The sequence below is a fragment of the Gobius niger genome, assembly GCF_951799975.1.
Source record: "Gobius niger genome assembly, chromosome: 17".
Classification (NCBI taxonomy): Eukaryota; Metazoa; Chordata; class Actinopteri; order Gobiiformes; family Gobiidae; genus Gobius; species Gobius niger.
Window position 1 is genome coordinate 3328927 of NC_136868.1, and position 20847 is coordinate 3349773.

The following is a 20847-nucleotide window of genomic DNA, read 5'->3' on the forward strand; positions in this document are numbered from 1 at the left end:
GTTAGCCAAAGACATCCATGCCTAGAGAGACAAATTAAGGACCTTTTGTCTTCCATCGTTTTAAAGGTCCTATATCATGCAAAATCGACTTTTTGGAGCTTTTAGCCATGTTGTTATGCTATTTCCTTATCAAAAACACCCCCAGAGTGGTTTGTGGCTTCATTCACGCAGCTCTCAGTAATCCTCCTGAATCCTGCTCTCTGAGGCTCCTCCCTCTCCTGGTGAACGACTGAGTGTTCAGTTGTGTCGTAACAGCGGAACGGAAGTGCTCGAAGTCTGTAATGTAATGTCTTAATTCTATGCTTACGGCCTGATTTTAATTTGTAAAACAGCGTTTTCATTATTTCTGTCGTAAGAGAGAAACAAAGAGTAAAAAATAATAATTAAAAAAATAATTAAAAAAAGAAAAAAGGAAGTGTCCGAGGTGCTTCCAGGTCAGCTGTGGCCAAAACAAACACATCGCGTCTGAACAGATCAGTCATGTTTGCGCTGCAGCTGTGAAGATGGAGCTCGTTACCTACTCTTGACACATCTGTTCTTCATTCTTAACTAACGATAATGTCACGGAGAAAAAGAAGCGCGTTTGGCTACGGAGTTTATTCAACCTTTTTCAGGAAGAGGCCACTCAGCTGTTTTTTTCTCCGGGATTCAGCGACTATCAGCCAAAATATTGTTTTTCTGTGATTGTCACTGATGGATGTTTGGTGAACCTTCGCCAGAACCAAAGTGGATTAACTTTTATAACCAACGCGAGTCCCACAATGTAAACAGCGATGGAGCAGAGGGTGAGTCAATCCAAACGCGGGTTAGCTTGTGTGTTAGCATATTAGCATGAGTGTTAGCATATTAGCATGTGTGTTAGCCATTTATGAAGCTGTGTTGCAGATGTCAACTCTGTATAACTGCATCGTGAAGTAACTTCACTTATTGTTGTTTATTTATATTACGGTAAAGTTGTATGTGCAGAGAGAGGGGGCGGAGTTAACTGGAACGAAGCGTTGTGTCTTCCGGGTTCGAAAAATACCTCCAGAAAACACTTATATTTATCACAAAAATGAGTGCTCCATAATGGTAGAGGTACAATATATCATATAAATGCCTATACTTAACTTTGGAATGGCTAAAATAGCATGATATAGATCCTTTAAGTTCCAAACCTGCCAATCGTGTTATACATGTCATCACTGTACTTGTACTATTTGTTTTTTTGCACATTGATCTGTCATAACTCTCTGACGGACACGAGTTTCTCTGTTTTGAACCTGCGACTCGGCACAGTCTCCACCTCTCGTTAATAATACGCTCCTCTGTCTGTGGCTCTCCTCACCTCTGAGTTTGTTCTGAATGTCCAGCACGATGTCCAGGGTGTCGAAGGGCAGCACGGGGTCGTTCACCAGACGGAGGATGGCCTCTGCCGTCATCTGCGCAAACAAACACATACATCAATACTAACACAGGCTCACAGAGAATCTCCTCCTCGGCTCCTCTGAGGTCTCTTTCTTTCAAGGTTGTTTCTATGGTGAGCTGACAACGCAAGGATGAAGGAAAACTAGACTCGCGGTACGTCTGCCACTGGAGCTAACTTTTTTTAGTCCAACTTGAATCCACTTTAGACCCGGTTTAGTCCTGATCTGCTCTTCCTTGAGGCCTGGGGGCACTTCAGTCGGGACAAACGGTTTATGACAAAAGTTCGAGAACCACCGACTAAGGCTGTATCCACACAAAGACAAAACACTGATGTTTTCAGAAAGCATGAAGCAGCTCAGTAAACGTGTTTGTCCACATGGGTCGACTCAGGTCTGTGAAAACGAGGCAGTTCCTCTTCTAGGCCTGCGTGAGGCGCTGTGACGCAAACACAGATAATAGAACAAGATGTAGAGCAGGGGCGGGCACTGGGCAATTCATTTTCACAAGGGGCCACATGAGAAGCCTGAATTGAGTCGGAGATGTTTTAAAAAAAAAAATCATAACTCCGCACAGGAATGGGCTAGAGACGTACTTTCTTTTATGACATCCTTATGAATTTATGCTCTACAAGTTGTACCAAACGGAATCAAATCCGTATTTTGCCCAGGTCTGATGTAGAGGCATGTGCCGTAAACCTTTGTGGAATATAAACAGTGAAAATTAAACTGATTCTAGGATTTAGGATCTGCAGAAGAGACGAGGAGGAGAGTTTATTCTTCAGACGTAACGGGACTAAAGCAGAAAAACCTGTCAGTCCAAAAACACAGACTGACTCGTGTTTTTCTACTCGTCACCTGTGGCTTGTGGACGGCAGTGGAGCAAAGAGGGGCGGAGTCAAACCATCATAGATCCAGGAGGAAAACTCATTATAAGGTCAGTAGATTATGGATCACAGACTCTGGAGCTTTGATGTCATCGTTTAAGTCAAAGTTGCGGAGACGCCAACGACGCCACGTAAACGGCGTTTTGAGATCTTTCCACTCTGGGACCTAGTTTGGAAAATGTTCATTTACAGACCCTCAAAATGCCGGGCTCGTATGGACGATACACTGGACAAAATATCTTTGCGTCCACAAGTACAGCTCATTAATGCAAAGAAAGAAAGTAAACAGCCACAACAATGATGGAACAAATGAATCAGTTTGTGTAAGCCCTCGATTGTACAGGAAACTTCCATCGAAGACAAATGTTCTTAAGCCGTCATCTGTACCTGATGGATAAAGGTACTATCCAACTTTTCACCTTTTCTGTCAGACTATTTTGGCATTTATCTTTTTTATCAAAATCTGATGAAATATTTTTTACTGTCACCGTCGGCCTTCGGTGTCAAAAACACGACATCGATCAATCAAAGCGACGCAGACTCCACACATGGGGCATAAAGAATGTTTTCCTACAAAAAGAAGAAGACTCAAGTAACACGGCAAGTAACAAGTTAAGGCGAGACACTGCAGGTGAATAAGGGAAAAAAATAAATGTAGAGACGTCAATTTGAAGCTTTTGCTGAACATCACAGATATAAATATGAGAAAAAAATGTGTTGCATTTTTTCTGTCATTTTATGTTTTCACATAAAAATAAGGAATTTTGTGCATGAAAATGGCCAAAATTGCCTATATTTTGGGCAACGAAATCAAAATAATGAGCCAGATTAAATGTTATGGTTTTATTTTATTGACATATTAGTAACTCAGATTTTCTCAGAGGGGATTTTGGATATTTTGTTTAGTCTTTCAATAAACTAATCATCAGTGAAAAAATCTGTAAAAACGCAAATTCCGCCTGTTTTTTTGGTTTCAAAGCTGAATAAATCAGGCTAGGAATTAGATATTAAAAAAACCCTCTGAAAAAACCTTCAAAATGTTGTTGTGTCTCAGCCTGTAAAGTGTGGAGTCTGTGGGAGCTTCTATAAGGGCTCAGGCTCTGCCCGAGTGCGGCTTCTCTCATTCAGAGAAAACCAGCCCTGAAGTTTTGTAGCGAGTGCGCATGCTCGGCCCGTTCTTCCACTTTTCCGCTCCAGCGTCTCGTAGGAGGAAAAACACCATATTTGGGTGAAAGCGTCATCACGGGGCCCCTTAGCAGGACACGTGGATGTAAAATCTGTCAACATTTATGAATGAAAACCCGCGGGAAAGACGGCCTTTTGACGCGGCGCAGCAGCTATAAAATAAACATCAGAGTTTTGTCATTTTTATATCTGACATGAAAACTAAGATGTAAAGGGAGGAAAATAGATAAAAATCTCCACCTCGACCACTGCGTGAAAAATCAACACTTTCACCTGCCGTGTCTCGCCTTAAGTAAGAAAAGGGCGACTGTCTCATTAAGCTCCTCCACACAGGTTCAGATGAATCTTTGTTTTAAGCGAGCCGTCTCCCGCCCACACCGAACTTGAGCAAGTAATCCGTGGCTGAAATCTCCACAAAAAAAAATGAGCAGGAAATCAATAAAGGCGACAAAGGAAGCGCGTGACGTTCTTAGCGTGTGGGAAATACGGGCGCCGGTGTTTTGACCGGGAGAATCGATATATAAGATGTAATATAGGCGCTCGGACACTTGGAAATGTCACTTTAACATTTGGCGCTGCACTGCTGCGCCGCGCCATACATTTTTAATATGTTGACATTATGAATAAATGGGCCCCCCCTCACATGACCTTTGTCCAAGTGATCTTTGGGTTTCATTGTGCTGCGGTGACTCAGTGGTCAGCCCACGCTCCTTCTCTTACACCACGGAGGATATATGGGCGCAGATTTGCATTTGCTTTTCACATACAGAAGAGGACAGACTATTAATAACGTACTTATCTCGACCTTCTGTTCCACCGGGCCACGCTGTTATGGAAAGGGATTGGAATAATGCAAAAATCGCACTGGATTATTGTTCTCCATCGTGTCCGTTACCTCGCTTCTTGATTTCAAGCATTTTTACTGCGGCAATCCTGAGAAAATGTGAGGGAAATGTTCCTGAAATCACTCACTGTAATCATCCTATATGTGCGACAGTTGGAAAGAGGTTAAACGATGTATTAGTTTTGCAATTCATTATAATAGAATTGATGTAGAGCAACAAAACAATACGTTTGAGATCTACAAGTGGAGGCGTCACAGGAGGCGCTACAGGAAACAAAACGAAAGGGCCAAACGAGGAGGTATCCGGGCAAGGCTCAGAGTTAAGCCACGCAAGCCTTCTATCCCTATTATTGTTCTGGCTCATGAATGTAATCAGAATAATGAAACACCACAGAAAAACATTAAAACAATTCCTAGTAATAATAGATACAGACGACAACGCGTCATAGAAGGGGGCGTGGCCTCGCCGTGGGGGAAGGAAGTGTCTTTTGGGAAACACAATTATTCATTCTGTTTGCTGTTTTCTGGCGGAATATAAATTCCATCACACACAAATAAAGTCAAGTCTAAATCGGGCTCACATCGATGGTTTTTCACAGCGGATTGTTTAGTAGAAGCGGGGGGGGAAAGGCAGTCATAGCTAACGCTAGCATGTAGCATGCTGCAACCATGAAGCATGATTTTAGCATTCTCCGTTTATTATGTGTTTATGGGCTGTTGTACCACTTTGCCCCTCCACATGTCATTGTATATTTATTTAGCAGAAAACTATATTAAAAATTCAGTAGCCTAGTATAGTTTTTTAATAATTAGAGAAAGTTTAGATTTTCTATTTTCATTGTTTTCCCCCTTAACTGCTTTCAAACATGTCTGTATCTATATTCACCTTATTCCGGAAGTTTGCATGGGCTCCGCAAGGCCACGCCCCCTTCTATGACACGATGCCGTCTGTATCTATGCCTCAAACTTGTAAATTAAAAGGAATGTCTAAAACGTAACTGTTTTAATAAATGGAAACTTTGACATGTGTTGTAATGATGGACCTCAGTGTTGCTGTTAAAGTAAAACGTTAAAGGGACTATACAGAGTTTAAAAATGTAAAAACTAAGTATTTTCCTCCCCCACATGTTCCAGCCATGTCCTAGTGTCTAGATGTTGATCTGTTCACCACAACTGCCTCTAAAATCCTGCACTGTCACTCAAACAGGTGTGCCGTCATGCATGAGCTTAATATAGAAGCTGCAGTTACACGTAAGACCTGAGGTGGCAGTAGTGAGTATAAAATGACCAACGTGCATCTAGTCTCTTTAAAGAGGGGGTATTCTGCTTTTTTTCAGTCACATAGCACCAGTCTATATCACACTACAATGATGACAAACCTTCTGTTGGTCTGTAAATGCAGTAAATCAGAATAACTGCCTTGTATAAAATGTCTCTCTCAAAATGGCTGTAGTGAATGTCTTGAAATAGGCCTCTGTCTCTTTAAGAACCTCTGACCCTTTCCGACACGCCCCCTCCACACGCTGTCTGTGGCATCAGTGGGGAGGGGGTTCTGCTGAGGAGCAGTGGTTGGTTACTCGGCTGGTGACGAAAGCTCGGAGGCGTCTCCAGGAGGTGGGGGCGTTCCTAGGAGGACTCAGGCAAAGCTATCCCTAAAATGGCCGCCATCAGAGTTTTTACAGATTACTCAAAAATACGTGAATGTGCCAAGGCAACACTTCAGGCATGTTTTTAATGAGGGAATGACATAATAACATGCATAATACCCCCCCTTTAAGTGCTCTAGTATGACAGTTTTTCTTTTGAGGTGACACAAAACTGTTGCTGGTTATGATTCCCCATCAAGTCTACTCCCTGTGTGTGTAATCTTACATCATTTTACTAATCCAGAGATGAGTAAATCCAGAGAAAATCCAAGTCGTAAATGCCATTTGGTGTGATAGTCACTCTCTGCAAAAGTGATGGGATTCATGACTCTTTAATGGGAGCAAAATCTTGGCTCATTTCATGTAATTTTAGAGAAAACGAGCGGGAAAACGAATTTAAGAGGCAACAACTGCTTTGTCAAGTCGCATTAGTGTAACGGGGAAAAAAAAAAAATCACATTTCCCTCGTGATCCCTCTGCTGTTTTCTAGCGTCTCTTCTGTTGCATCTGTGTAAAACTGGACGAAAAACCGACAAAGATCCGACTCTTTTCATAAATGACACTAAAGATTCGGTCATGAACGTCACACCACTAATTTGCACCTAAGTATCTGTCAGAACTGCTGCAGCTCAACTGTCCTTCCAGAGCTCTGAGGTCTGCAGACCAGCTCCTTTTGTCTGTGTGTCCAGAGGTGACCGAGCCTTCTCAGTGGTCTGTAGAGGAGTTTAAAACCAAATTAAAAACTCATCTTTTTTGCTTTGGCCTTCGGTTCCATGTAGACCAGACACAGTTTGTGCCTTTATATATGACCTGTGTTTAAGGGTGTGTTCAGACCAGAAAAGTCCTTTGCTCCGCTTGTTTGTTCCGGATCAGAAGCGAACTTTTTTTTGTTTTGTTTGGTGCAGTTCGCATTCAGACTGTACTTTTTGCAAGAGAACTATATTTTGTAAACACGTGTGGCGATCGAGGCTCCCATTGGACAGCAAGGACCACAACAAATGAAATAAAAATGAAACGCTTACTATGATAATAAAAGAAACGTGAGAGGCTAAACCACTGACCTTTAACCTCAGCTTCACCGGAGCAGCTGAGGAAGAGGTGTTTTGTGCGGATGAAGGGTCGTCTGCTGAGCTGTTTGTTTCCATTATGTCCACGGAACAAACTCTTGGTCTTGATCCTCCACTTTTCTTTAATGCGTCTCGTACTTTCATTTAAGTTTGGCGAAGTTTTTTCCACTTTGACACCGCGCTGCGACGACCGCGGCTGTTCATTTTCTCGCTGAACGCGAACGCAGTAGTGTTGGTGCATCTGCCCAAATATCCAGGAGGCTCCAGGTCTGTCCACGGCTCATTGTTTGTAGCATCCATCCAGTTTTAGCGTTAGCAGCAGCGAAGGGATAACTTTTCTCACGGCGCTTTGCTACGGTGGCTTGTTAAGCCCAAAAAGGTGCATGTTTCCCGCAGTTGTTTCGGATCAACAGTGGTTTATATTCACACCTGGAGCGAACTGGACCAGAGTCCGTTTGGAAGCCGGACCGAGACCACCTGAAAAAGTGGGTCTCGGTCTCGGTTCTTTGATCCGCAACAGGATTCGTTTGTTGTTTTCACACCTGAATAAAAAATCCGGACCAGCGTTCAGAACGAACCCTGATCCGTTTAAAGTGGAGCAAACAGTGCAGGTCTGAATACACCCTAAGTTTTATTGTGTTTATTGTACATATTGTTACTGTTCTTGTACAGCACTTTGGTCGACAATGGTTGTTTTTAAATGTGCTTTATAAATGAAATTGACATTGACATTAACCACTAATTTTCAAAACCTTCAGGAAAAAAAGGGTTCAGTAGAATCATTTTATACTTTGGGTTGTGGACAGCAGCATGGTAATAGTCAGGGACCCAAAGTCTCACAGTGAGGCCTTAAGCTGAGAAAGTACTGACATGTTGTACATTTCCTGAACCCTCACAGTCTAGAGAGTTGCCCAGTATCAGAGATTTGTGTCTGTGATGTTCCTGGAAGAAACAGCGTTAAACGTAGTAAAACATTTTTTTGTGAAAAACTGTCCTCACATTTGAGTCTGAGGAGCTTTGGTTACCACGGTAATTGTTACAGAGTAGTACCTTTGGGCTCAAATGAAACATGACAATGTCTTCTTTACAATGATGCCAAATACATTGGTGTAAATCATTATCTAATGGGCTGAAAATGGCCCCAATCCAAATATGGACCTGAGTCTGTTGATCACTTATTGGTCTTTAAATCATCACAGATCCAATGATTTTGGTCTGATTTTGATCATTTTTTCTGTGGAATGTGTCTACAGTCTGTTTAAAATAATGGCATATTGACTGATGCCATAACTGGGTGGAATAGTTGATTGCCAATGAAGTAAATATAAAAATATTGGAAAAAAGTGAGAAAACGCCACATTTTTTTGCATTAAATTGATGCAAAAATCTGTAGAAATGTGTTTTAAGAGCTATTTTTTCAGTGGATGTTATCAGCACATGTGTTCTGTGTATCTGGAATGCATTTATTGACATCCTACTCAACCCACTGAGGATTTGAGGGAAAAAAAAATGTTTTTCACATTTTCTGATAAAAATGCAGGGTGCATGCACTAAAATGGCCACCATTTTTTCCCGCGATATTTCCAGCAGAGCAGACCCTCCGATTATTGGGGTCAAAGTTAAAAGATAAAACACAAATAAAAAGTATAGCAGACCATGTCAGGTTCAACCCAATTCTGAGACTTTGGGTCCCTGACGATAGTAACAGGAGAGGAAAAGTATGATTATTTATACGGTGAATGACATAGAAACAAGGCACGGCAATGCTGTATTTCACGGTAATATAATTATAGTTAGAACCTTAACCCAGTACAGAGAACGTAACCAAGAAACACGGCTTGTGTTTCGAAAACATTGCTGCAAAGTGCGTGATCCCTCATCGCCTGTAACTCCTGCTATTTCCAGCCGATCCTCGTGTTCCTGCGCCGTGTGAGAGCAGCGGAGCGAGGTCGTGCTTTGTTTTTTTCGCTCATGCATGTTTGAGTAATGCTGCACTCTCAGCTCCTCCCGGGGCTCAAAAAAACACACGGTTCCTCCAAAAACGATATCATGAGGCAGACGTAAGTCACCGAAAGCGCTCCGCGAGGGACTTTCCCACCCACACCCACGCTCAAAACTCATGTAGCCACAGCCGCCCTTGAGGAAGTCTGACAGGAACAGAAAGAAAGAGGGGGGAAAAAGCCATTGTATGAATCTCCTAGTGTTTTTGGCTCTGCGCAGTGACCCTTTCCCGCCAGCAGAGGGCTCTAGTGCGACACGCATGTCCCCCCTCTCTCTCTCCGCCTCACCATGCTCACTCGGCTCACACTCGCTCACACTCACAGGCAGCAGCAGAGTATTCCCAGTGACGCACCAGTGGCACAGCCTTCCAGCCTTCCAAATCTCTCCTCTCCAGACTTTCCACCAGCGACTGCAGCTTATTCAGTCCATGCATAAGGACACGCGTGCACATCGAACCAGGATTTTGAGACATGACGGACAGAGGAGGGGCGGAGATTCACTCACTTTCATCTCCGAGGTTCACTCTTTGAGGAATTAGTCTATCTATCTATCTATCTATCTATCTATCTATCTATCTATCTATCTATCTATCTATCTATCTATCTATCTATCTATCTATCTATCTATCTATCTATCTATCTATCTATCTATCTATCTATCTATCTATCTATCTATCTATCTATCTATCTATCTATCTATCAGGGCCATAGTCTTTTATATGGCTGGTCAACTGATGCCGCAATGATGTGATTGACAGATAAATAAATAAATGGCTTTTTATTAGGCTACTTAAGTTCTGATGGACCCTTTGACATTAGCTTAAAGGAATAGGCCACCGTTTTTACATACTGAGATATGTTCTTACCTGAGCTTTGACGAGTTCTTTAGGACCTGTCTGATCTTCACCCGTGCCTTCAGGGAGAGAGGGAGAGGCTAAATGCTAACGTCAAAGCTAAGGTAAGAACATATCTCAGTATGTAAAAACAGTGGCCTATTCCTTTAAACTTGTGCCGAGCCCAGTGGTTAAGGTGGCCCAGCTGCCCAGGGTTGGACTGACGGAAATGAGACGGCAAATCTGCCCCTCCGACCAACACCACCACCAAACAACCAGACTCAGCCTCCATACTGTATTGTACATTGTTAGCCACATAGCATAATTGCCTAAGTCATTTTGTATTGCTACAATGGCAATAAGAGAAAAACAATTTGTTTCCTAAAATAGGTATGTAAAATACATACAAAAACAAAACAAAAACGAGTTAGGCAATTACACTATGTGGCATGTTGTTGTGGTAGGGAAACCGGAGTACCCTGAGGAACCAATGCAGACAAAGGGGAAAACATGTAAACTCCACACAGACAGGCAGGGGCGTCGGACTGGGGGGGTAAAGGGTACTGTGCACCCAGGGCCCAGAGCAGGGTGGGGGCCCTAAAAAGTGCTGCAAAAAGCGTTTTGTATTGTACTTTCTAAGTTTCCTCATAATTGATACTATAAGAATTGAAAACAAACGCGCTGAAATACAACGGCTGCTCGACAGAATTTTGCACAAACAATAATGATGGATGAATTTAAAAATGTGCCAAATGGTTCAGCCGGCTTCAAACATGGTGCGAGACTAAATGAGGCTGAAGCCCTTGAGCTTTTTTGTTCATGAGACGACATATAGTATAATATTTCTTTTTTGCAAAATAGCATTTTAATGCCTACTTTAAAGTCACACATTTGTTATTCCCAGCACAAATATCTCATGTCCCTGGTGCAGTCGTCCTGTTTAATGTGGTCTGCTAATAATCATTATGCAGAATATTCCACCACCAATTTAAATATATCACTACCGGGATTGAAGGTTATTCAATGTCTGTAACTGATGAAATTTCAAGTCAAACATTGAGTACACGACAAACAAAAACAAACAATGAACTAAGTATCCAGGACTAATCTAGATTTTTAGGTCGCTGTATATAATAAAGTTATAATAGAAAATAAATCAACTGCACTGTCAAACCACTGTTATGTGGTTAAAGAACAAGAAATATGAGGGGGGTCCAAAAAGATAGTTTGTACCTAGGGCCCAGAATTTGGTGCTACGCTCCTGCAGACAGGCCACGTCTATCCGAGGTTGAACCCAGAACCTTCTCGCTGTGAAGCAAGAGCGCAAACCACTGCACTACCATGCCCCCCAATCAGACTCAACTACAGCTTCAATCAAACAAACTCCTTATGAATATCTGGTCTAGAATGTAACAGGTTCTGGCAAATGGAAATGTTTACTTTGACGAGTGTGACCTCAGTGTTTGGTTTTAAATTAAAACCTAAAGCGCTCTTACAGACGCTCCGAAAAAAAGGATAAAAAGGCGAGAAACTCCGCCTCCACAGGGCTTCCAGGGCCCGTCGATCAAAGCCCACAACATAAAACCAGCATGACACTCTTCTCAGTCTCGTTCTCAGCGTTGTCACGTTAATAAACTCTCTTTGGAGCCAGTCTTTAAGTAGTTTTTGAAAAGTCCCCATTGGTTTCCATGTTAGAGTGAACCGTGTTGCCCTTTGCCACTAGGGGGTGGCATCGCAGCAATGTCCGCCTTATAAACCACTTGATAGCTTGTTTGTGTTGCCGTGTGTTCTCTGGGGCTGTGCTTTTGTAGTTTCTCGAGGAATGATTCCGATCACACGCTGTATAAACCTGATTCCGAGAGTGTTTTGGCTTCCGTTTAAACAAAAAAATATCGTCTTTTTACGAGGTGGGATCTCACGGAGCAGAAAGGAAAGCAAAGAAAAGAGAAGATGTTCTGAATCACCGGGCAGCCATGTAACTTCAAAGTGATGCTAGTTCTTATGTAAGTCAAAAACTTGGGCTTCTCTTCCCACCTCTGACGACGAAGCTTCTCCTGCGACGGAGAAGCCGAGAGGGTGATTTTGTGGAAGTCTGCCGTCTTTATTTTGGACATTTACCCGTAGGTCCCCAAAAAAAAGGAAAGCCGGATGCTGCATTTCGGGACGCCCAGTTTCTCTGCGGCCGATCTAGGTCTCTCATGAATAAGACATGGAGCCTGTGCTTAAGTTACGTAACAGCTGCGAGGAGACGGAGAGGGGGTACAGTAACAAAATGCTGCTCTCTCCAAACTACTAAATAAACAGGGATTAGAAAGAATCATTTCTCACGTCTAAACCAGGCCACGGCTGGAAGAACGGACCTGACAGAGTGAGGCACAACTGCAGAATATATAGATTTGTCTGTCAAAACAGCTTCTCATTTTGATCTGCAATGCAAGTTTGAAGCTCCCGCCTTGACCGAGCGTATTTTCTCCAGGTCAGCTTTACCCAAATCTTAAAGCTTGTCGACTGGAGCCTATAGGCCAGTGTAATGCCTCAGTAATGCCTCAGTCGTGATTTTTTTGTGGCTTTTTTGCCCCATTTTTGTAATTTTTTCATTTCTCTTTGGTCATTTTTTTATCACTTTTTTGTCACTATTTTGACGCTTTTTAATCACTTTTTTATCGCTCTTTTGTCCCATTTTTGTCAAAATTTTGTTACTTTTTTGTACCCTTTTCATTTCACCGTAATTTTTTGTCACTTTTTAGACCAATTTTTGTCACTATTTTGACGCTTTTTAATCGCTCTTTTGTCACTTTTTTGCCCCATATTTTGTCACTTTTTCATTTCACCATTGTCATTTTTTTGTCATTTTTTTGTCATTCTTTTGTGGCTTTTTTGTTGATTTCAGGCGCTTTTTTTCCAAGAAGCTTTAATATTTGGGTAAAGCCAAACTTTTAAGTGTCAAAACTGCCGCGAGTTAGCATCGTTAGCCTGTATGTTGTAAACACTGCAGACGCTGCAGCTCTAACAACATTTAGCTCTGGTTAAATCCAGCTCAGACTCTGGTTTAGAGAGCGCAGTCTGTAATAAAGTCAGCTCTATGTGGATTATTGTGTTTACACTAAACTATTCTCCAGTTTGTTGCTTCTTCTCTCCTCAGCTGAGAGCTGCGCCTCGTAGCTGCGCCTCGTAGCTGCGCCTCGTAGCTGCGCTGGCCGCACGTCAAATGGTATCGGTTTCTGGTATCGGGACCTCATGAATGAGTACGAGTATGAGTACAAGCATGCGGTATCGGCCCGATACCCAATACTGGTATCGGTATCGGTGCATCCCTAGTCTTTCACCTTCGATGTACCGCCAGGCCTTGATCAAGACAAACCAGCTGGAAACTCAGACCTAAACTCGTGCACAATTTAAGCGCAGAAGACGAATCCCCCGACAACCCTCCCGTCTTTGGTCCGCGGGACGACGCCTAAACGCATTAAGAGTTTCATCCGTAGCCAAAATGATCATCACTAATGACACTTTGTTTTTCCGAGAGCCGTCACTGCCATTAAAGTTATTAAAGTTTGGCTACAGTCTCCCCCTGCAGCCCTCGGCACCACGGACAGCGCCAGCCCCAATATTTACCCTTTGGAGAGGCACGACTCATCCAAAAGTTTAAGAACAGATGGTCCCGCACTCTGTACCCCTCCAAAAACCCTCTGATGCCTCTGAAGAAAGAAGCGGCACACATGCACACGCACACGCACACGCTAAGACTTTGGAAACACTTGGTCTATCAGCCAATCAGCCGGCTCAATCAGCTTCAAATAAGACCGGTAAAAGAGCAGGCTGGTCTTTGTTTCACGGATAAAAGACAATGAAGTTTCACTGTTGCATCTTTAGACACAAACTTCCTGTCTATTTTAGGACTTTCTCTATAGTTTGGGTGAAGTTACATGGGTGCACATTGAAAATACAACTGTAGCGAGCCTAAAAAAAAGGGTACATTTTCATCTATCTATCTATCTATCTATCTATCTATCTATCTATCTATCTATCTATCTATCTATCTATCTATCTATCTATCTATCTATCTATCTATCTATCTATCTATCTATCTATCTATCTATCTATCTATCTATCTCTATATCTATCTATCTATCTATCTGTTACTTTTTGTTGAATTTTTGTCATTTTTTTGTTGAGTTTTTGTCACATTTTTGTTGAGTTTTTGTTGAGTTTTTGTCACATTTTTGTTGAGTTTTTGTTACTTTTTGTTGAATTTTTGTCATTTTTTTGTTGAATTTTTGTCACATTTTTGTTGAATTTTTGTCACATTTTTGTTGAATTTTTCTCACTTTTTTGTTGAGTTTTTGTCACTTTTTGTTGAGTTTTTGTGACATTTTTGTTGAATTTTTGTGACATTTTTGTTGAATTTTTCTCACTTTTTGTTGAGTTTTTGTCACATTTTTGTTGAATTTTTGTCGCTTTTTTGTTGAATTTTTGTCACATTTTTGTTGAGTTTTTGTCACATTTTTGTTGAGTTTTTGTCACTTTTTTGTTGAGTTTTTGTCACATTTTTGTTGAGTTTTTGTCACTTTTTTGTTGAGTTTTTGTCACATTTTTGTTGAATTTTTGTCACATTTTTGTTGAGTTTTTGTCACAATTTTGTTGAATTTTTGTCACATTTTTATTGAGTTTTTGTCACAATTTTGTTGAATTTTTGTTGAGTTTTTGTCACAATTTTGTTGAAATTTTGTCACATTTTTGTTGAGTTTTTGTTGAATTTTTGTTGAATTTTTGTTGAATTTTTGTTGAATTTTTGTTGAGTTTTTGTCACATTTTTGTTGAGTTTTTGTCACATTTTTGTTGAATTTTTGTCACATTTTTGAGTTTTTGTTGAATTTTTGTCACTTTTTTGTTGAGTTTTTGTCACATTTTTGTTGAATTTTTGTGACATTTTTGTTGAGTTTTTGTGAATAATCAAATTTTCATCTATCTATCTCTATCTATCTATCTATAAAAAAGGGTACATTTTCATGTTTCGAGACAGTTTGTAATATAGAAATGTAATCCTTTACCCTGAAACTAATGAACTGCTTAAGTTATTGAACTCACTTTATGTTTCTCCATAGATTCAGATGGATATTGTAACTACAAGAGCCATTTAAGTAAGTGCTTTATTTGTCATCGTGTAACAAAATGGCGTCGGGTTAGTCTTGAGCCGCCATCGTGGGCCCGCCTGAGCAGGTTGTTTTTGGAGGTCGGGAAACCGGAGTACTGCCGTCAGTGCTCCTCTGAAACGGTGCACCGCCTCCTGGGATCGTCCCTGTTTCAGAGCGTGGTGTCCTGCACTTGTCAACTCCTCTTCCTCCTGCGCAGCTCCCTCCGCTCCCACAACAGTCTTTCAGCGTCTTCTTAAGGTCAGCACAAACTTTTCTAGTCTTAACCTCTTACCACCCGCCTAAACCAAATGCATTCTGTCCTCTTTGGCTGTTATATAGGTCTGTGTAACACCTCATTTGAAAGCTAAGACCTGATCTTTTTCCTCGCGTTGTTGCTGTGTTGAGTCACCTTTTGTATGTTTTTTTTTGTTTTGTCAAATTTTTGTTGAATTTTTGTCACATTTTTTGTTGAATTTTTGTCACATTTTTGTTGAATTTTTGTCACTTTTTGTTGAGTTTTTGTGACATTTTTGTTGAATTTTTGTTGAATTTTTGTTGAATTTTTGTTGAATTTTTGTCACTTTTTGTTGAGTTTTTGTCACTTTTTTGTTGAATTTTTGTCACATTTTTGTTGAGTTTTTGTCACATTTTTGTTGAGTTTTTGTCACTTTTTTGTTGAATTTTTGTCACATTTTTGTTTAGTTTTTGTCACATTTTTGTTTAGTTTTTGTGACATTTTTGTTGAATTTTTATCACATTTTTGTTGTGGGAGCGCCATTTGAAAAGGGGGGGTGCCCTCGCAACAAGTCAATGCGTTAAACGTTCGAAATCCGCGAAGTAATCTTCACTTTACTGCGCGGATGCCAAACTACTCCTGGTATTATTACGCCTTACAATATAGTCCCCCCTTTTATCCGCTTAGAAAATCCACATTGTTTAATTTTGTGTAATTATACTTTGTAGTGGAACACTTCACGTAACCATATTTAAATAGGGAAAACGTGGAAGAGCTTGGTAGCTTCTATTGTGAGCTTTTTTGGAGCTATAGAGGAGAGAGGGAGAGGCTAAATGCTAACGCCGTCTGCGCTGTGTTTACGTGACTGAAGGCACGGGGGAAGATCAGACAGGTCCTGAAGAACTCGTCAAAGCTAAGGTAAGAACATATCTCAGTGTGTAAAAACGGTGGCCTGTTCCTTTAAGACTGACAAATAATAATCTGCACTAAACTGACCCCAAATGTTGATGCTTTGGCTAAAAGGGGAGACCAACCCCACTGTTCTCACTGACATGACCAAAGATCATGAATAATTGCTGCCACTTTGTTGTCAGACATATCAAAACCCGATGTCAAAACAGTTTGCCCAAACCTGATGTAAATGGATGCCTCAGACCCCCCCCAAAAAATACATTTTAGTTCGGGGTTCACTAAACTCTTGAGCAGATCGAGTGTTTGGCGTCAGCCGGGGTCGTGTTAGATCACAGAGCGAGACATATTGGGGAGAAGCGAACGCTGCTAATTAATTCTCACTCGGAGGAGCATGAAGAGTGGCCCCCGCGCCGGCTGCTCCTGTCGCCGCACGGATCGGGGAGACGGTTCTTCCCAAAATGACTCTGCTCAGCCGTGCTCGGTGCAGCAGATGGTTCGGTGTGGGGGGAAATCCAACTTAGACCAGCGACTGTCAGACACATGAACGCAGGCTAATGCAAGGTTCTGCAAAAGCTCGTAATAGGCTTTATTTAGGCTTGGTTCATTCAGTTTATCCTCGAGATTCCACCACATGTGTGTTGATGCTCAAACTCTTGGCAAACGGTTGGGCTTTTAAGTAAACCTTCTCAACGATTGATCTGAAGGTTAGTTGTGCACAATGCCTGCAGAGGATGCTAGTTTATCTAGTTTAGCTCATTGAGTTCTCCACAGCAGACACTTGATTATCGAAGCCGTCATCTGTAATGTCAGTGTTGGACGTAAAGCTCTGTCCCGATTCAAACCCTAGCCCCAGATTTGAGCCCTTCTCCTAGATTTTGCTCATTCCCGAGGAGGGGTAGGGTGTCCCAATACTTTAGGAAGCAAGAGGAAGTGGTAAACTCCCCTTGAAAAGGCCCCTCGGCAGCAGAAGCAGACTTGCGGCCAAGGGAGTATAAAGACGGCGGCAAGAGTTCCAGGTATCCAGGTTCTTAATCGACTGACTCTGACTCAAGCTTTCAGGAAACTAAATGGTCTCAAGCTGAACCCGTTCTCCTGTGAGGACTGTTTGTTTTTAGACGCAATGGTAAGAGTTATGATAGAGTCATGATAGAGTTATGATAGAGTCATGATAGAGCTATGATAGAGTTATGATAGAGTTATGATAGAGTCATGATAGAGTCATGATAGAGCTATGATAGAGTTATGATAGAGTTATGATAGAGTCATGATAGAGTTATGATAGAGTTATGATAGAGTCATGATAGAGTTATGATAGAGTTATGATAGAGTCATGATAGAGTTATGATAGAGTCATGATAGAGTTATGATAGAGTCATGATAGAGTCATGATAGAGTCAAGATAGAGTTATGATAGAGTTATGATAGAGTCATGATAGAGTTATGCCAAATCCTAGCGAAAATGAGATCCAATCGTTTCAAAGGAGTTCACTCTCCCACCTGATAACAGAGCTCAATTGTGACGGTCCAGACCCTTGTACGAAACACAGTAAGTACGAGGGTCTGGTAAAACCAGGATACTATAGCGCCACTGCAGGTGTCGTAGCATGTTGCGTTTTTTTACTCATGAATTGTCCGTGAGAGTAAATACTACACTGACAGACAAGACAAAGGGACAGAGGGATGTTGTACATCCAATTACACAATGGAGATCCTTGTTTTCACTCAAACTTGGCTGTAAATACTGTTTAAGTGGCGCTAGCCCACAGTTAGCTTTGCCCGTTAGCCTGTTAGCTTCTTCTTTGTGATTCTATTAGAGTGTATTGCTTCTCCGACCCATAGGCAGCGAAGTTGAAATTGTAGTTTTCTGGGCCAGAGACACCAGGGGGAGATGAAAGACCCCCCAATCATCCCTTTAACACTTGTATTACCCCCAGAGAGACTACGGAGAGGATTAATTCAGGTAAACACGTTACTTAGTTCTGCTTTAAGGGCCAGAGGTTTAATACTTGAGGGTCAGATTTGACCCCCTGCCTCTGCCCTACATGTCGCTATGAGTTTGAGATAAAAATAAGACTGACTCAGGCACTTAAGTATTTCCAAGACACAAAAACATTTTCAAAACCATTAAAGCCTGGCACATAAACTCATCACAGCCCACTTACATTTTTCAACCCTCCTCTGAATGAATTCGTAACTACCACAAACACTGCTGACCTTGGCCTCCCTTCGCCTGGATGACTACACAGCCTTGACACGACGTAATCCAACACAAAACAGCCTGAAGCAAAGCGCAGATCAACACAATCACGCTCTTCTGTCTTTGTGAGCAAAAGGTCAACATTTCTTGACGCTGCCCGTCCTCCTGGCGCTCCCTTTTTTGTACGGGCTGTAGTTATGCGTGTTCTCAGGCTGCAGCAGACGCCCTTCACTCGCAGGACTGTGTTTGCATAAAGCTGCTTCGCCCACGTCAGCGGAAAAAACAATCCAGTTCTCCAATAAATCAACACAGTCCTTGCATATGCAACGGCAAAACAAAAAAAAATACATGGGTTCCCACGCACTCGTCTCTACCAGCCGAGAGAGAGAGAGAGAGAGAGGACTTAAGCACGAGGTCCAGTCACAAAAGGCAAACTTTAAAGTTCTTGGATTTACTTTTGGAAAACATTTGGTACATTTTGTGCACAAAATAGTTCAAAGTGCTTTACAGGTCAAGAAATTCAGTGTTGTGTGTTATGAATTGGGTGTAAAAGTAGTAGTTCGGCTTTACCATCCATCCATTTTCTTCCGCTTTATCCGGGGCCGGGTCGCGGGGGCAGCGTCTCAGCAGAGATGCCCAAACTTCCCGGTCCACACACACCTCCTCCAGCTGTTCTGACCCCGAGGCCACACCTCCTCCAGCTGTTCTGACCCGAGGCGACACCAGGCCAGCTCAGAGACATAGTCCCACCACCGTGTCCTGGGTCTTCCACGAGGCCTTGTCCCACTAGGACATGCCTGGAACACCTCCCGCGGGAGGCGACCAGGAGGCATCCGGAACAGATGCCCGAGCCACCTCAGCTGGCTCCTTTCGACATGAAGGAGCAGCGACTCTACTCCGAGCTCCTCTCCGGTAACTGAGCTCCTCACCCGACCTCGAAGGGTGCGCCCAGCCACCCTGCGAAGGAAACTCATTTCAGCCGCTTGTATCCGCGATCTTGTCCTTTCGGTCATTACCCAAATCTCATGACCATAGGTGAGGGTGGGAACGTAGATCGATCGGTAAATCGAGAGCTTTGCCCCGACTCAGCTCCCTCTTCACCACGACAGACCGATACAGCGACCGCATCACTGCTGACGCCGCACCGATCCGTCTGTCCATCTCACGCTCCATCCGTCCCTCACTGAGAACAAAACCCCGAGATACTTGAACTCCTCCACTTGAGTTCGGCTTTACCCCAAATCTAAAAGTTTTTTGACTGGAGCTCACAGCCTATAGGCCAGCGTAATGAAAGATCTACAAAACTGATCTGATCTGATCCCTTTGCTCGTGTTATTGCCATGTTGTCATCACTTTTTTCACATTCATTTTCATCTTATTTTTGGTTTAACTCGAGGGTGGGGGCACATAACTCCTAGTCACCCGTCAGCTAGCACCAGAGGTCCCTTTGCTAAAGTGGCTATGATGGTTAGCATCGAGGCTCCTTTTCCTAACTACTTCCTAACTGACAGACCAATTCGGAAACTTCTTGTCATGGCGGACGCTGACGCACATCCAGTTTGGCGTCAGACCTCTTACCAATCTGCTCGTTTCGGACACAGCCTCGGAAGAGCACTCGGGCGACGAGTGATGATGTAGATACCTGACCACGCCCATTTTTGACCAGGGCGAGGCCAGATACCACGGCTTTGGGAAACAGAACCAGGGGGGCAGTGAAGCAGAGAGTAAATGGTGTCCCATTTACAGTGGTAAAATATAAGGAGTTTTGTCGATTGCTGAATCATTCCTAAAATAATAAGTACAAAATGCAACAGAATGCTGCAAGTGGCGCGTGATATGTTTTAATTCGAACAACTGGAAGCCTAAGCAAACTTCTCCTCGAAAACATTTCTCACAAAGCACATTGTTGACATTTGACCACAGGCTTCACAATGAAACCCGATGTTCTCTTGCTTCCCCCACAGTTTTAACGCAGGACGGGAGTGTGTGAGTGGAGGTCAGGAATCACCCGAGAGAACAAGGCCAAGGGGGTTAAAAATAAAGAAAAGCCATGCAGTATTTATCAGCGCCAGAGTCGAGAGGTGACGTGCGTGCGGATCACAAGCGCAGATCTGGCAACGCGCGGGAACAATCGGCGTCTGAACAATAGATGGAGAGGATGGCGGCGGCGGCACGGCAGCGGCGCTAACTCAAAGCCGGCAGTCGGGCCATTGAAGTGTGACGCGCGAAAAGGAGGAGACTAAAATTACTGCAGAAAGTGCGAGGGAACGGGGAAAAAAAAAAGTATTGTCCTAGTTTTGAGAGGGAAAAAAAAGTCATCCACGAGAAGCTCCTCCGCTACGGCTGCTGCTTGTTAGCGAGTATACGGGAAATAATTACTCTGACGGCACGTTTTGAAACATAGTGGCACCGTTCAAACTCTGCATAACAAGGTTTTCAAATAGCGCAGCGAAGGTAAGCAGTTTTCAGAGCGGGAGGCGACAGAAGACTTGCTTTCGCCCCCAAA

At 42.6% G+C, this 20847-nt stretch overlaps 1 protein-coding gene across 1 annotated transcript in view; it reads right to left on the reverse strand.

Annotated features, from left to right (window-relative positions):
* The window catches only part of naaladl2 (N-acetylated alpha-linked acidic dipeptidase like 2), a 590615-nt gene that overhangs the window by 13470 nt on the left and 556298 nt on the right, over positions 1-20847 (reverse strand). The window contains exon 14 of the mRNA XM_079574900.1: positions 1328-1421. Within this exon, the coding sequence (XP_079431026.1) occupies positions 1328-1421 (94 nt within the window). The remainder of the gene's footprint in view (positions 1-1327; positions 1422-20847) is intronic.